An 18,365-nucleotide genomic window follows, 5' to 3' on the forward strand; every position below is an offset into this window, starting at 1 on the left:
GCATGAAGCTTTACTCTTTTTGGACAGATTCATACATACATACGAAGGGGGGAAATGGAAATCAAACATTTGAACCTTGTACACATCTGACACACATGCCAATTGAGGATTACCAATTCTAGCGCAAACACTTGTGCTAACAAATGTACAGCCTAACATGGCTACCCCAGCAGTTTGAGTTGACGTCTTTAAAAAACCACTCACTTAAAAGTATGCCAGTAATTTCCATGACAATTGTTGAATGTACCCTATAAACCGCTAAGGTGACAGTCCTATACACATCTACCTGAGAGTAAGTCAATTGAACTTAGTGAAAGTTACTTCTGAGTAGGCAGGCGAGGCTTGGGCTCTTAGTGCACTTACGTAATTGATTAACCCCACCACACAGCAGTTTAAATATTTTTGGATGTTGGAGATATTTCTGAGATACTCATAGAGCACATAAAATTAGTATGGTATACTTTTAAAGTTTTGCTTACTAATCTAGAAAGCCAACATTTGCTAAAGCAAGTCCTAGTAGATTAGGACAATGCAACATTTTCCAGAAAATCCCTGTACCCAAACAATGGATGCACATGGATCTAGTGCTGCAGCTCAATGTTTTGCTTGGTGGGAATGCTCAAATGCGTTTTTCAGCTGCTTCAGCTGCATCCTTGACTGATCAAAGAGGTCTTGACCATGGTTATCTGTGGAGCTACTTTGAGAAAGGGTTGAAATTACCAAGTACACTGGCTCATACTTCCCAGGCCCAACTAAACCATTACAGCCCTAAGCTGTTTCAAAGCTGGCTGCTGTATGACACTACACATGCTCACATCACCTTCAGAGACCCTGCTTCATGTTACCAACCATCTTATTTCACAGGTAGGTGGCTTACATGGGACAGAGCCTTCAATGTGGTGGCACTGAGGATATAGCTTCCCTTTTCCAGTAAGTTTACTTATTTTTCCAGATCTCCACTTTTTTGTGCTTTTTAAATTGAAGTTGGGGAAGGGGTCATGTTTGTATCTTTTGCTTTATTCTAAAGTAGTATCAGTCATATCATACATCCATGTGATCAACAATGACATAGAGATACTTTACTTACTTAAACCAATTTACAATAGGTCACAGAGCCTTACTCAGTGTCACCTCTCAGTGTGGCTCAGCAGCAATTAATATTGCAGTTTCTGAATCATGTGGAAAAGCAGACCAGTTAGATTAACAAAGCTTGAACTTGCACACATCAGACTCCTCTTAGCACTGCTGGTCAGCAAAACTGAATGTTGCTGAAAAAGAAATGCTCCAAGGAAAGTTCAGAAAGGCTCTAAGTAACCTGAGAGGGTTCACGTGATGTGCTACTGGTTGGCAACTTGATTTTGCATGATCGGTGGCCGAGCCAAGAGCTATTAAGACTACAGGCTCAGAGAAAGCCTCCATCAATATTACATACTCCGCAGTTGCTCATGCATGACAGTTAAGCAATTAATGCTCTTGGCAGACGTGGACTACACAAGCAGCAGGCAAACAGAAGCTTAAAGAAAAACAAGAGCAACTGCTCCAAACCCAATTCTTTTTCAAAGCAGGGATTCACTACATGTTTTTCCATGTATTAAGATTTTATACAGATTTTATATAAAATCTTTATAAGATTTGGTCATTAAAGGTTCACATACAGAAGGAAAAAAGTCTAAAAAGCAATAAGCTAACAGAAGACATGGCCAGATACAGTAAGAGATAAGAACATGCTGAACAGGAAAGAAAAGGAAAATGTGGTACAGAAGGAGGTAAAGGGGAAGCACAGAATAAAGGAACCAGGTAATGCATGGAACTACTGCTCAGAGATGGAGAGTGAATTGTGCCTTATACAGGTAAGGAGATCAGGAACATCTTGTTGATTATGTGTTTTTCCTTAGCACAAAGATCCAGCATATTGTTAACTCAGATTCCTTGATGGAGAAAAATACGACACTAGCAAGCCCATATGAAACATAAGCACCGCATTTTTGACCACTCCTAAGCAAATGTTACTGAAGGGGGTGTACAGTTGGCATTTTCATTTACCAGGTCGTTAATGTCAAGAAGAATGTTCCACAAAGTATATGTATCTGAAACAACGGCATATGCTTCTATTCACCTCTTTCCACTGTTTCCCTCAAGTCAGTAACTAAACTGCAAGCCCCTTGGGATCAGCCTTGTCACTCCAGTTGAAAACACCGACATTGATGACACTATAAATTATTTAGTAATGATAATATTTATAACTCTGACTTCTAGTAAATGAACATTTTCACTGGGAGTAAGTTTTTTTAGCCAGACAAATTGAACATGGGAAGATATGTAGTGTAGTTCTCTATATCAATACTTACAAAGAAGACCCCCCAAAAACATTAAACAGTATCATATGATTTTTCAGTGATGGCAATGGGTATCTTTTACCCACCTGAGGACATCTATACTGCAAGACACTGGATGGCTGTTTGTTTACATTAAAAATAAAGATTGTAGCAAAATAGAAAATGTTTTTGATCAGTCTGTATACAGATCTGCTGTGTAGATAGGGGTCTAGGTCCTAGGTCCTATAAATAATTTCCATGTATGTTAATTATCCTTTTCAAATTTTAAAAAGCGCTCAAAGCAGCTAACAAAATATATAGACACAATTTAGAACATCATAAGCATTTATAAAATTATGTTGACACAGCACCATTAAAAATACAATCCAAATATTGAAAAATACATCACAAAAGTAGACAGACTGAAAATACTGTTTCCAGTGCCCACCAAAAGGTGAGCAGGGAGGGAACCAGAGTGACCTTTAAGAGCACGTTCCAAAATCTTGGTGTCACAACAAAAATACCCTGGCCCTTCATACCCACCAGTCATAGTTCCAGGAATGGAAAAATGCAGAGTGAGGTCTCCAATGATGATCCCCACATTTGATCAGATGCATATGTGATGCAATAGTTCTTATGGTATCCTTACACATGGCTCAGTTCCCGTATTTACTCAGACAACACAATGCAAGTGCTCAATTGGCCTGGTTCTTGCCACTTGGTAGAGGGTGAAGATTGTGCAAATTGAGCTTGCACACGTATAGGCCTCCACATCCCATACCATATTAGTCATATAGAAAGGAGAAGCAAAACTTGTATTCATTCATGTAACCAATTATGCCCCATTCACAGCTTATCACTGGACAACAACCTTTCCATTACTGCTGCTATGATATTTGCATGAACTCAACAACCGAAACTGTTGTGCATGTTTGGTAGAGGAGTATAAAAAGAATATCAGGCAATAAAATTGAGAAGCAACACATTAAGAACTGCAGCAAAGGATGATTCAGCAGCTGATGTTTAGTAGTGTTTACCTAGAAGGAGAAAAAAATCTACATTGTCCATGCCTGGACATTTTAATGCCTAATTGCTTATTTGTCAAGCATCCAGTTTTCCATTCAGTGAAGTTGCTTGGAAATCACACACATTTTCCTCTGTACATGAGACATCAGAGATAACCTATTATGCTTCCGAGGCCCTGAAGAAATGATCTAATACATTGGTTCCCAACCTGGGGTACGTGTACCCCCCGGGGGTACTTGCCAGGACCTTTAGGGGTATTTGAAAAAGAATTTAATAATGGCAGAAAAAGAAAGGTCTGTATTAGAAAGCTTAGTGGGGCTGGCAAGGCAGGAAGGAAGGCAGCTAGCTGGTTGTGAAAGCCTCAGCAACTGCTAGTTTCTGCATCAATTCATGTATTATTAGATATGGAGCAGTAGTTGAAAACATAAATTTGAAGTAACAGCAGCTATATTAATTTCAAACATTTAGCTAATATGAGGGGTACAATTTATGGAAATAGGCTGCCAAGGGGTACCCAAGTGAAAAAAAATGTTGGGAACCACTGATCTAATATACAGGTCCTCTTGCACAGCAATTGGTAGGTCCATTTCTTCAGGAATACTTCAGACCAATATGGAATATTCTGAAGGATGTTTAAAAAGGCACTTCCATGACAAGGCACACTGAAATGAAAGGCAGAGGCTCTTGATTTGGTTGTAAGTATTGCAATATCTTCCTATGTGACAAGTCAATAGTTCAGTCCTGACGGAGAACGAACAAGGATGTCATGTCTTTTCATACCCTTAAGATTAAGTGAATTCTTGCAACCAAATTAGCAATAGCAAAAATGAGAAGTACTGCAAAGCACTAGCATTTTCTACAGCTTTTATTAAAAACATAATTACAAAATGATTATGTTAATCCAAGAGACAGTAAAAACAGAGCGAGGCCACAAAATGCAGAATGGAGACATCCTGCAGTACATAATACGATAAAAGCAAGCAGTTTATAGAAGAGTTTTTCCATAAGAAATAGACAAATCTCCTAACTTATGTCTAGTACAAGATGGGCAAACACTTTTTACAAAGCAAACCCAAAGAATAATTTTTATTCCATAGATTATCTATAGATGGCTTTAAAAACCCTATTATAAATACATACATATACAACATATTTTAAACCACAGGAGTGTCTTCTTACCTTCAAACCAATCTATTTTTCAAATGCTTTCTCATATTACAGACTCACAAAATGACTACTGGGATTATGATCCAAAGGACAGTAGTAGCAATTCCATAACCCCAAAGTGGCCTTCAAGCTGTTGTTCCTCAAACAGCAGCCTTCTGTGGCATATGGCAAACCATTTTTGAAATCAGGGACTTTTGAAAGTGGTTTCTGATATGGCATCGGACGGACAGAGATCTGCTGTTCAAAGGAACAATGTCAACCCACCGACTGGGTATGCCCAAACCTTGGATCATAACCGGTGTTAAGCAATTCCCTCTTCTCCCATCTAGTACACACAATATGTTCAATGGCTTGCCTTAGGATTTCAAATTGTCTATAAAAATAATCTAGATGGTATGATAATGTCTGAGTCATCAATGTTTACCTCAGCTACACTTTCACGCATGTGTTTTTTTTGGAGGGATAGGAGCTTTGAAAAAAGCCATGTGTTCCAAATCAATACAGGCTTTATAATCCAAGGAGGAAGAGCTGGTAATCCTGTTTTTATTCCAAACTTGTTGTGTGCAATAGTCTAAACCAGGGGTGTCAAACATAAGGATGCAGCACACAGAAGCTTTTTAACTAGTCCTCAGTCTCTCAGCTGCTGAGCAGTGCTGAGGTGTTGTTACTGAAAGGGGAGCCCACGTGAAAATTGGGCTCTCCCATATCTTGCATTATGATAAAGAGTTGCATATTTTGTCTACTGTTATTCACAGCTAATGAGTTCCTAAGTGAGAAAAAGTGCTTATTTTTTGTTATGACCTGTTTAATGGCATCACTTCCTGCCTAATAACATCACTTCTGGCCCTCAGCAGGCATCATGAATGCTATTCAGCCCTCTGTATGAAATGAGTTTGACATCCCTGGTCTAAATTAGCATGTGCCAAACTGGCCCACAGCCCAGATTCATTGCCTGCAGAAAGCCTTCCCCATTGTGATCAGAGCTTACTGTTCTGTGCTGCCCCATCTTATCTTGCCAGCCAATTTTCTCATAAAGTCATGCCGGGCAGTCACTTCTGCTGCCTGTTGCTCCAGCAGACTTTGCCCTTGTATTTCCAGGTGGAAGTGGCTGCACAGAGTGACTCTGTCAGAAGATCAGCTCCGCCCACAACGGGGAAGGTTTTTTTTTATATGCGCATGGTCCATAGCTTGGAGATCCAAACAGCCAAGTTGTCATCCTTTCAGAACAATCCACAGGAAATGGTCCAGCAGTACTATACTCATGGTTTACTTAGAAGTCAGTCTCACTAGTTCCATTATGGCCAACCAGATCTCTCCAGGTTCAGTGGTACAGTGGCCAGATTCTTCTTCACAAGCTGAATGAGTGCAATTTAACACAACAGGCACAAAACTGAGAACGAATTTGAAAAATAGGTGGTTTACAGATCAAACTGACTATTAAAATGTGTGGCAATACAAATGAAGACAACCTTGCAAATAAATAGCCCACAAAAGCTTTTACTAACTCACTTCTTCACACACTCTATGTTAAGCACAGATAGTTTTAAAATAAAGAGAAAAAAACCCAACATGCTTTAAGTTTATAAACCTTCAATGCCACAGTGAGCATTGTGAGCAAAGATCACAGTGAGCAGCCAAGCAAGTGACCATTTACAATTCTGCACTGTGAAGCAATCAGCACTGTACCTTTTCTTCTATGTGAATGCATTTATTTAAATTGAACAAGCCATCTAAGCAACAGTATTTTCTATTATCGCCCAACTGCGCAAAAGTGTTAAGACACTACTAGCTTACCGTGGTGCCCAATTAGAGCACCCCACCATATTTTAGTTAACCAGATGCTTAATCTGGCAATAGACTGAGATTTACTCTTCCTCTCTAGGCTGTATATACAAACAACCTCCCAGCAGCTTTCATAACCCTGCAAAATGTAGTTTTGGGATTGAAATCCTTCATTTGTAGATTCAGGCCAACACCCCAGAAAATACAATAGAAGGACCACAGCCTTGCACTCCAGTCTTCAAGTCAAACAACATGCAAATGTGAAAGGCATCTGTGGAATATTTGACAAATAACACTTCAGTACAATCTCCTGAAATATTCTGCCCAAAAGCAATTCCAATGAATTAACAGGAGAATCCACAATCACATGGTTTTCAGTCTGTGGTAGGAGTTGCATTTCTTAGAAAGCAATCAGTTCTGAGATAAGCACCCTAATTTTATCCAAAATGCTGTAACTGCAACGCAACTTCCTTCACCGGTTCTAAAACAGTTTTGGGTGAAGTTACTTCTGTTCAGAAAATGGAAGTGCAAAGAGTTCTTGGGGAATATAAGCCTGCCCTGGGAAATACAGGGCAAGCTGTGATAGCATTTCACAGTGAGGAGATGTCATGAAAGTCTGACAACCATTACTTTAATTTTGCCTAACTCGGTTTCTCAACCAGTGGAACGCAAATCACCAGTGTCTGATAGTACACACGGGACCCCCAGGCCCACCACTCAGTAGTGAAACCAGCAATGCAAACAGAGGTAGGAGGCTCAGCTCAGTGGGCACAGCTTCAGTGGGTGCTTTCTGCATACTTGAAAAAGCCTTCCTACCCACCCTGAACCTCTTACTGGTGTTTGTCGCATCGCATCTGGCCCCCCAACCTGGAAGTAACTGGTGATTACATCAGATCTAACTGGTTACTAGATGGATACATTTCACCCTGTCTGAGATTTGCAGCAATGTCCCGGGATACCCAAACGTTTTACCACAGACCTATTCTTATTTGAATGTTATATATGATCTTTTCTTCAATTCTCAGAATGGAATTAACAATTCCAACCCTGGGCATCAATGCACAAGTTTGGTCATGCTTCCTTCTACTCACCAACAGCATCTCTTGAAAGTCATATCAGCTTCTATGCCAAGAAGCCTGAGCAGTCAATGGGTTGTATCCCAAGAATTTCAATCATGATTAAGCATCATTGAAATCAATGAGAAAAGTTCATTGCAACTTATTTTCACCCACAGCACACAATCATAAAGTCTTACCACAGAACCCTACAGGAATCATTCATAAGAAACCACATATCAATCAATTACATAAGATTACATAATAGTGCAAGGAAGTCACAATTTCAAAACATTTAACTAATAAAACAGTCACTTGCTCACAAAATTCACTTTTTTTTTGTCTTTTCAATGTTAAGAATTTTTGTTTTATGTTTTCAGGTAGTTTTGTCAACATTTTAAGTTGTTTTCCCCTTTTAAATAAAAATGTTTAGTTCTGCACCTTTTTTTAAGCAGGCTCATTTTGTTATTGCTGTGTCCACTTCCTACAATTTGTAATAACTCTTTTAGCATCTCAGATATATTGCAAGATTTCTACATTGTACTGAAAAGATTCTAAAAAAGAAATTACTTCACTGTGCATCATTCACTGTGCACTGAATTTTGAACATTAGTACGTTGTATCTCAGTTGTGTAGCTGGGGGGGGAGGTTCACAGGACCCCAGACCGCAGTGAGTCCTGGTGTGGTTAGTGATGTTAGTGAACTCAAGAGTGATGTTAATTGCTTCAGAAGAAGAAGTGGGTGGCATCATTCCAAGTGACCTGAAAGTAACTGCGGTGATGTCATCACATCACCACAATTACTTCCAGGGCAGAGGGGGCAGTAGGCTGACTGGCATGCCAATGTCAATTCTTAGAAAATATTATAAAACACTTATTGCTCAAGATAAAGCCAAGTAAAACTCCAAGGTTTTATCTAAGTTTGCAGAAGTGAGATGGCTGGTGCAACAGAAGAAAGAAGTCAGGACAAAGTTGTCCCTCGCCCAAATGTTTGGAATGTGTCACTGTTTTATTTTCCCATGTCTGGCAACTTCACAAGTCCATCTCAAAGTTCCCTTGTATTTTCGCCTATTGCATCTATTTATTGGTGATAAAAACAAAAGAAATCACCTGCTAGATCAGGCCAATGGTCCATCTAGTCCAGCTTCCTGCATCTAACAGTGGCCCCCGACATGCCTCAGGGAGCACTCAGGACAACAAAATACCTGTATCCTGTTTCCACTTCCATCTGGCATTCAGAGATAGGCTACCTCTAAAATCCAAAGGCTGCATACAGTCATCATGACTTGTAACCTGTGATGAACTTTTCCTCCATAAGTCTGTCCATTCCCCATTAAAGGCATCTATGTCAGGTGCCATCATCTCATCCTGTGGCAAGGGGTTCAACAAATTACTTATGTGTAATGTACAGGTTCAAGGTTAAACAGGAGCAGTTGTGTGGATCCAATGTTATTAATGGAGAAAACGGGCCCACAATGCAGGAAGTGCACACAAACGGGAACTGTACAAAGACTAAGTACTGGGACAGATAGAAATGAATTTTCACAATCTGAACAAACCTTCAAAAGCAGAACCATTTCAGTTTCACTCAGCATCTAAAACAATGATGGGCATTTTCAGAGTTTAGACTTGGGGGTTATTCAGTGGCTGGTTCTCTGTTTGATTCACAGTGTTGGCTGCAATTTCTGGTTTTTCCTTTTTCACTACGTATTTCTTCCGAATCATCATGACAGCATCCACGGTAAACGCAATAGTTGCCAAAAATCCAAACACCTGTTAAATAATGGGGAAGGTTAAAGCACAGGTTAATGCACCTTGAAGTTTGCATTCCACTGTCCTGCTGCTCATCACTGGTGTAACAACAGCTCTGAAAATCTCATACAGACTGAGCTGCTCCAAAAGCTCTTTCTTTTGGCTACAGCAAAGCTGGTTACTCACACATACTAAGTCTGCACAGCTCCCTATTTCCTCTGGTTTATTGCTGTGCAGCAACAACCAAGGACTTGTGTGTTGCATCCTGCTGGTGCACTCACAGGGGCAGGGGAGATGGAGTGAGGGTGGGGAGGAGACATGCCAGGGGAGGGAGGGGGACGGGAGTGAGGCGGGACCGGTGGAGCTTTGCTCCTCTGGATCCCGAGTCTCCATGTTGGGCCGTCCACCCAGCATGGAGGCTCTAAATTCTACGCTGACCCTTGGGTCACTGTAGAATCGTAGCTCCATTGCAGGGCTTGTCGCCTAACCCAGGGGAAGGGGATGAAAGTCCCCTTCTTCTGAGGAGGCAGCAGTGGTGGTGGCTGCCTGGGGCATGCCGGATGCAGTGGCAGCCATTTTCGGTGCCACTGCAACCCCGCGCAGCTCAGGATTGGGCTGTAAAGCTTCATTCCTATAATACTTTACTGAGAGTAAGCCCACTGAACACAATGGGAATTACCTCCAAGTAGATATGCACAGAATGTGCATGCGACATGTCTCTACCAATCTCAAGATGCTTCAATCTTCAAGATTCACTTTCCTTAGAAGCAACTCGTTCAGTCATTGACCGTGAAAACCTGACATTTAAAGGAAACTATCTGAACCAAGAATCTTTTGCTTGTTACTAGACAGCCACAGAAAGAAATTCTACAACTTTTTCAGGTTGCTCTGTATAAACTTGGGCCATGCTGCAGTTGCAAGACCATGCAGAAGAAGAAAGACTGAAGAAAGGTGCTTACTCTTAGAAGGCTGGTAGGCAATGAGCACTGGAAGAAAGATGAGACCAAGACTTCAAGGATGGACAGGGCAGTGCCGTGCCTGGAGGGGGGCAAGTGGGGCTAATGCCCCAGCCGCTGACCCTCCGGGGGTGCCTCCTAAGCCTCATGCCCCCTGCCGCCTGATTGCCTTTTTCTTTAAAGAGAGAGAAGCCAGCAGCTCTGCTGGCTTCTCTCCCTTTTAAAAAAAAAAAAAGCCTTCTCCCAAGGGAGGAGGGACACCCAGAGTCGCTGTGGAGAGGCAGCTTTCGGGCAGCCACTCAGCACAGGACTGTGCCACCCCACGCTGTCCTCCTCCTTTATAGAAGGAGAGGAAAGGGGCGGCCTAGAGAGGCAGCATGATGGGAGCTGTACTCCCGTTGCACTGACACTCTAAGGCACCTGTTTCCTATCCTCCAGAGGAGGGGAGATGGTGCCCTAGAGAGGCAGTGCAATAGCAGTCACACTCTCATCACGCTGACGGTCTAGGACATCCTTTTCCTCTCCTCCTATAAAGGAGGAGGGCAGGGGGGACTGCCCACTTCCTGGGCCCTAATAGAGCCATCTGTGCCGCTTAGGTCTCCTTTGGAGAGATGTGGGGCTGCTGGAAGCAGTGCCGAAGATAGGCGAACTTCCAGCAGCCCCAAACTGCTCCAAAGGAGACCTCCGTGCTGCTGGGGCCTGGGCTACCTCCTTTGTTCCCCCTTTTTCTTAAAGGGGGGAAAGGAGGAGGTAGCCGCACGGAAGTAATTGACGTCACCGCAATTACTTCCAGGTCAGAGGTGGGGGGCGCAGTGGAAAAGGGGGTGTGGGGGTGGAAAATTGCATGCTGGGACACCCAAGAACACCACTGGGACAGGGTAGACTAAAATACCTTCTTTGCATCTTCCTGCAGGGCCAGAGGGTCAGGGCTACACACTGAAAGTGACACCACACTCACAGCACAGAAAGCAAGTGCTGGGGAGAAAAGTAATTAACTTACAATTGCAGCTGTTTCAGCAGATGTCTTGCCATTTATTATGGAAAACACAATTGATGCAAGTAGGAGAAGGACTGCCAGTGCTAAAATGACGTAGAAATCCTACAACAAATGAAAATTCAAATATAGTTTCAAAATGTTTAGTTTAAAAAATGACTCTTCCTTCCTAGGGCATAGTAAACAATAATGATAAATATATTTTTATCATCTATAATTATATGGGGGCTCTGACTCACTAAATACTTTTGCCTTTATCTCACAGCAAAACCACCAGAGGAGATCACTGCATTCCCATTTTACACATGGGAATATGAATATGAAGCAATATATTCCCTCAGGCTTCCCAAGTAGTGCGGCCGAACCTGAAACCCAGTTCTCTCAGCAAAAAGTGCACCAGGCTACTTCACATGCTGGCTTCAACCTGACAGGAAACCTTTGCTTCCTGTGGGAGCTACAGGCTTGAACATTCCCCTCATCCCTCTCCTCTTTGCATATTGAGAGAGTCGGAAAACATGTGTGTTCCACTGTGATGAACACAGTTCTGCATTACATACAAACTTGTGGTTTCATTCAACTAAACCACAGTTGCTAAGTTTTGTAGGAAAGCATGTGACCCATGGCTTCCTTTGGCCAGTTCTCAAAGTGGGAAACCCCAGCTTCACATTAGCTTTGAACCTGGCCAGAGGGATGGGGAAGGGGGAAGAATTGTTATTAAAAAACTGCCTGTGGAACTCTGAATTTGAAAAATGTTTTTTAGGGACAGGAGGCAAGTATAATATACTGTTAGCTACAACTATTTCAAATGCAGCTCAACAGATAAATGCTATAAACAAAATAGAAATGCATTTGTAAATGCATGCAAACAACAAAACATTACCCAATATGGCACCCCTCATTTTTCCCATCCCCATTATTCCTTGTCCTCCCACATGTGCAGCTGCCTTCTATAGGGTTTTAGACCATTGGTCCATCTAGTATTGGTCCATCTAGTATTGGACCATACTGTCTGCATCCTCCAGGGTTTCAGAAAAGACAAGAATCTTTTCCAGCCCTACCTGGAGACCTCAGGGACTGAACCTAAGACTGTCTCCATGCAAAACAGGTACTCTACCATTGAACTATAGCCCCGACCAGACAGTGGTCACTGGCAGACAACAGCTTGACATTTACAGTTAAAGAGGAAGAGGTGTGGCAAGAGGAAGAAGGAGCACTGCTGAGGGGGTAAGGCCAAAGACAGCCCAACATCACTCTATGCCCTAGGAACCACAGGAACTTTGAGCTGCCCATTGGCTGTAGTAGGATTTTATAGTTCATAACCTCAGATGCAGTACACACAGGCTCCCCTCCCCAGTTAAAAAAGTGCTTCTTTAAAATAAACTACCAGGTTTATTGGACAGCCCCCAGCTAAAATTTACCTTCCTATTGTAATCAACATGAAATGTTTCTTAAGATGCCAGTACATGTTTTGAACTGATCAAACTGCAAACCCCTCTGGCTTTTATCCAGAAAAATACCAAGGCCAGGCCCCATATAGTACTCCTGAGCATGCACAAACAGAGTTGGACTGAACGGCTGTAAGTAGAACAATGCTGTAAGTAGCACCAATGCTGAAAAAGGGCTCGCTTTACCAGTTTTTGGACGTTCTCCTTCCCGGTTTTCTCATAGAGGGAAGTGCAATACACAAGGAGGACCAGGATGCTCACGAGGAAGGCACTGCAGCTGACAAACTCAAAGAAGTAAAGGCTGCTGCAACTGGTGCACACTGCCACAACTTCTTCACATATAAAAGCCAAGAAGGACAGCACCTAAGGGAAAAGAAAAAGGCCACCTGTCATTGGAGAATCTCTTCCACAGGTGGGCTGCACAGCATCATCCTTATTCAATGTATGGAAACATTTTTAGTATACAGAGTGCATTACAATCCTTAACGTCACCAATGTTGTAAGGCATGTTCTCAGGTTTCCAGTTATCAGATATGAAAGCCTAGGTGCATAGTGACTGAGGGTCTGAGTTTTGAACGAGAATGTCCCCCTTTCGAATTTTACCTCTGCCATGAACTCCCTAGGTGGCCTCAGGAAAGACACTCCCTCTCAGCGTCAGCTTTATAGGTGCAATATGGGGGAGAATAATACATTCTTTGCAGGGTTATTGCAAGTATTACATCCAAGTAATACATGCGAAGTGCTTGTACACTCAAGTGTGCTGTCCAGTGATTTCCAGCCAGAGTGCTGCAGGAGGGTCATTTACTAGTAGGGTCATTGGGGAACGTGCGCTCCCTCTGCCAGCAGCATGGTGTGCCCTGCCAATTAGTCAAAAAAAGCAATGGTACGCCTTGACAATTTTAGCACCTTGTCAGTGTGCCAGAGGATGAAAAAGGCTGGGCTATTCAGACGCTAAATATTATTATTGATTGTGGAACTTGGATAGAGAGATAGGAACATGCCCACCAAGAAAATTCAAGACATACTTGAGACTTGCCAAGTGCATGTGTCAAAATCTTACTTGTCGAATCACACTTGTTGTGAATGAGAGACATTCCCTCCTCAACAATGGGTAACAGGTTATAGCCATATTTGTTTTCCCCTCTCAAGCAAACACATTTAGAATATGGGGGAGGGGGAAAGAATACAAAATTACCCTCTGCCTGCCTGCCTCTTTCATTCACACACCTAAGACAGATGAATATGAGAGTCAAACAGTAATCAACAAGATAGGCCACCATAGCAATTAAATGAAAATGAAATTAAGATCAAACTGAAAAGGGTGTCCCATATCTGGACTGAATCACACATGGATATATAGGGAGTACTCACCTCCATTATCTATTTCCCTGCAATTACAGGTGTAATTTTTTTTTTGGGGGGGGGGGGAATTGTAAACATTCTTAGCTATTAAAAGATCCTATGAAGAGGCAAACAGCAGCAATGGAAGCCACATGGGGCAGACAACCCAAGCAGCTCTGCATTAAAACCATAGTACAGTACCAACATGTTGGATTTAAGCTCTCTGCTGCCACCTAGTGACTGGCATGTTTACCTTCTTCCAAGCACTGCTCTGCTTATCCTACCATTTGTAATGAGAAAATGCATAAAGCAAGTTGTTGGCATCCTTCAGTCTCGAAAGACCATGGTGTCACGCTCTGAATGGTGGTTCTGGAATAGAGTGTCCTCTCCAGTGCGCGAAGCCTGGGTAAAGTAGGTATGGAGGATAGGCTGTTACCCATGCAGCAAATCCCCCCTCTCCACATCGCTGAAATGGTCCAATGGAAAGGCAGAGGCCAATACAGTTGGTTCCAGCGACGTCGCAGGAGTTGCCAGAACATGACTGTGTTCAGCCATGAACTGCCTCAGGGACTCCGGCTCCTGATTTTGCCTCGAGGTTGACTCCTGAAGCCTTTTCCATAACTGGATGTAGCCACAAGGAAGTGGAGGTTTCGAACCAGAGTTTTCCTTCTCTCAGATGAGCTGCCCTCCCAGGCTGACGAGTCCCATCTACCCGGTGGCTGTTTAGTTGCCTCTTACAACAAGTACAGCCAAACTGAGGGTCTATTCTTATCCCCAGCCCCCAGGGAAGGAAAGCAAACGACACTTGATTCAAACAAGTCAGGGAATCACAATCCTGGACAAATGTTCCTACTGTAGACGAAAGTGTCCAGATGACAAAATCTGAGCCTGTACAGTAAAGTGACGACAAGACGGCAGATGAACCTTCCCCTCTGGTTCTGTCACTCCCTATCTTTCTACTTAAATCTCATTACCATGAATGACTTTAACATGTCCTACCTCGAGAATGGCCTACCAAAACATTTTTCTTAAGGTTTGTGTGGTAACAAGAATTCATAGTCATTTATATTTTTTTTAAAGTATTCAAAATAAGTTTTTAGGGGAGCTTGATTCAAATGTTCTGGTTTCAACCAGAACCTTTTTCCTAAGGAAAAAAAGTCCCTGCTAACCATGGATCACTATCCAAATAAATTTTATGGTCCCCATAACCCTCCATTAAGAGGACCTCCTGTAGATGGGAGCTTTCAGACATCAGCCTCCGCAAATGCAAGCTAGGAGGAACTCAAAAGAGCAGAAAACCAGGTGTGGCTGTGAGTCACTTTCTAGCTAGCTTATTACGCAGTGCAGTTACTGCAAGCCTTACACAAATGAAACCAAGTCCTGCTCTCCTGGAACTGTTAATATTACTAAGGCCCCAGTTCTATCAAATTTTCCGGTGCTGGTGCAGCTGTGCTGATGGGGCAAGTGCTGCATCCTTTGCTGGGGATACAGTCACAGAGGCCTCCTCAAGGTAAGGAAGCATTTGTTCCCTTACGTTGGGGCTGCATTGCGGCTGCACCGGTGCTGGAAAGTTGGATAGAACTGGGCCCTAAATCAAGGAATCATGCCTATAATTCATTTGTTTCTAGAAACAAAAAGTAAAAATGATTCTGCATGTGTATATCCAAACACATCAGTATTGCTGAACTGCTCCAGATTCTCAACATTTCCTTACCAGAAGTTACATATACATTCTTCACTTCAACTTATTGCCAATCTCACTGGACATGCTTTGTCTCCTGACTGAATCTTGCCTTCACCTGTTTACATGTGTAGGACAATGTGACTTATACTTTCTTTTGCTTTCAGTTTTTGTGAGTTTCAGTATTAGACTTGTTAAACAGTTGTCACTAAATCCAAAACTATACAGAAGCAACATCCGCTGACTTTTGTGATGAAAACAATGGCTACGTTTCATTGATGAATTCATTAGATTAACTGATTTTTTAAAAGATGTACTTTAACTAGAGCACTTTTTAGTTGATTAAAAAGTTATTTTTGATTACTTTTGAAATAAAAAGTTATTTTTGACTACTTTTGATGCAGAAAACAGAGCATCATCTTAAAGCAACACCCCCCCTTTTTGAACAAAAAGTTCACTATTAGATTCATATAACAAAACAAATGACACCATCCCACAAACCAACTACTGCTGGGGGTGTTTACATACCCGAGTACCTCAAATATTAGTGACAACCCAGTGTGGTACAATAGAAAGTATCTATATAACTAATAGTGTTTGTATATCACCAGTTTATTATTATATCATATACAATGTGATCAACTATTTTTATTTTTTTGTCACCAGTACTTTGAACTCTTTTCACTGAAAAATGGAAGCTATTCCTTGGGGAACCCTCCAAAACAGGAAATGCTGGTTGGCAGGTACAAAACAACCAACCACAAATATGCCACTAGAGATCCTCAGGGGTTTTGCTTTCGCAGCACAGAGCCAACCAAATACATATGCTTTTGTTCACTACCACCCAGTTGATCTCCTTAGGTGGTCTGGTTTTTTAATGCACAGCTTCATCTCCAACAGACACAACTATGGGAAATATAACAAGGTGGAGCCAGGACCAAACAAAAGGCTCAACACGGAAAACAAAAAGACTGATGTGCATTTTCTGTCACAGACACCTGGCTACTGCAGAATCCAATGGCTCATCTCCCACAGAAAGCAGTTTGGCTAGATGATCCTACCCAGCCATAAGACTCTCACAAGTAATCCACCCATGGCTATGTCTGGCAGCAGTAATGAAAAACCTGCCTGCTGAGGGTGGCCTGTATGGAAACACTTGCTACTGTCTTACATTAGCAGTTCCTCCTAAGAAACTTGTATGCATTGCTGTGCACCAGCATGACCTGCTTTTTCCATACAAACAAGCCCCCAAATGCAGAATCTACAGCATCTCTAAATCACCTGCTATGTATATGCTTGAGTAGATGTATTACGCTGTCATAATCTGTAAGACTATGACAATGAAGACATAACCCATAACAAATCAGTCAACTATAACACTATATAAATCAAATCTTTTATTTAAAAAAATCAATCCATTTATTCAAGTCAACATAGCAATGAAAATGGTGGGACAACAGTGTCATTAGACATGCTCAGATCCTGCAAGGTCTGCCACTCCCTATTTCTGCCCTGTGAGTACAGTACAGAAAGATGAAAATGCTCCCTTGCCAACATATCTTTTAAAAACAAAGCATCATGCAAGATGCTACAATGGGAAGCATTTCTCTATGCTTTTCTGTGTTAAACAGAAAGCAGCCTGTCATTCTGCCAGCAGTTATTCCTGCACATGATTCCTATGATAGATAAAACAGTTCTGCTGTTATCTTAACATGGACAGCAATAGTGGTGGCTTCTGCACTGGTTCCTAGGTCAAAGATCCTGACCTATCTAGTTGATGATTAGAACAAGACAAGATATTCCTTGTCTGAGAAATCCTCACCCCTGCATCTCCCATTCAGAGAAGTTCCAGAATTCAACTCATTTGGGTTGTGGGAAAGAAACATCTTCACATTAAGATTCAACTTCCTTCCCTTACAAACAATGTATTTCCTCAACGGCTGGTATGCCTATCATCCATCGCTTTACTAGGAACATTGGTCTATTTTAATTGAGGTCCCAACATCCTGCCTATAACAATCATGAGTTCATTTCCTAATATATTCAGGCTAGGATGTTCATCAGGAAGTGCCCTACTTTGAGATTATGTTCGAACACTGAAATTCAGTTTAATATATGGGTCTCTCCATCACATACCAAGAGACACTTTCAGAGGGAGTCTAGACAATTAAGTACAAAGATGAATGCATGCACAGTAATGAGGGAATACCATGAATGCACAGCCGGTAGTTTGAAATTTTGAGTGAAACCACTATGGCTTTCCTTCTAGCATTTAGGCTGCAATCCTAGACATATTTACCTAGTAGTCAATCCCACTGACCACAATGGAACTTTCTCAGTAGACATACCTAGGACTGTGCTGGCAGAAAAGCAGTATGAAAATATATTTTAAATCTGAATTTTTATTTATTTTTCATATTTTTATATCACCCTTCCTCCAAGGAGCTCAGTGTGGTGTGTGTGATGTTCCTTCCCTCATTTTGTCCTCACAAAAACCCTGTGAGGTAGGGAGATTGTGATTTGCCCAAGGTCACCCAGGAAGCTTTATGGCTGAGTGGGGATCTGAACCAGGGCTAAGTCCAACTTACACTATTTACCACTGTATCAGTGGAATTTTAATCTGTTCCTTTTTAAAAAAGCCATTTTGGTTCAAGGGAATAACCCACCCTCTCCAATGTGATGAAAAAAGGAAATATTACAGGTGGCTTTCCTGTTCAACAATCTGATCACTTTTGTTATTATGGTGCATACAAAAATAATCCAAAAGCCACATTCTAGATCCCAGTACTGGGATCAACCAAAATGACACCAAATATTGAGTAGTAAGCTTTTGAATCCATTGGACTCCCTTA

General features: G+C 41.8%; 1 protein-coding gene across 1 annotated transcript in view; it reads right to left on the reverse strand.

Moving 5' to 3' along the window:
- Positions 1-4,188: 4,188 nt before the first annotated feature.
- CMTM6 (CKLF like MARVEL transmembrane domain containing 6) overlaps positions 4,189-18,365 on the reverse strand; it is a 29,813-nt gene continuing 15,636 nt past the window's right edge. Inside the window, exons 2-4 of the mRNA XM_066631147.1 lie at positions 12,678-12,854; positions 11,053-11,151; positions 4,189-9,117 (exon numbers count right to left, since the gene is read on the reverse strand). Of these exons, the coding sequence (XP_066487244.1) occupies positions 8,968-9,117; positions 11,053-11,151; positions 12,678-12,854 (426 nt within the window). The 3' untranslated portion in view covers positions 4,189-8,967. The remainder of the gene's footprint in view (positions 9,118-11,052; positions 11,152-12,677; positions 12,855-18,365) is intronic.

The sequence above is a fragment of the Tiliqua scincoides genome, chromosome 5 (assembly GCF_035046505.1).
Source record: "Tiliqua scincoides isolate rTilSci1 chromosome 5, rTilSci1.hap2, whole genome shotgun sequence".
In the NCBI taxonomy this organism is placed as follows: Eukaryota; Metazoa; Chordata; class Lepidosauria; order Squamata; family Scincidae; genus Tiliqua; species Tiliqua scincoides.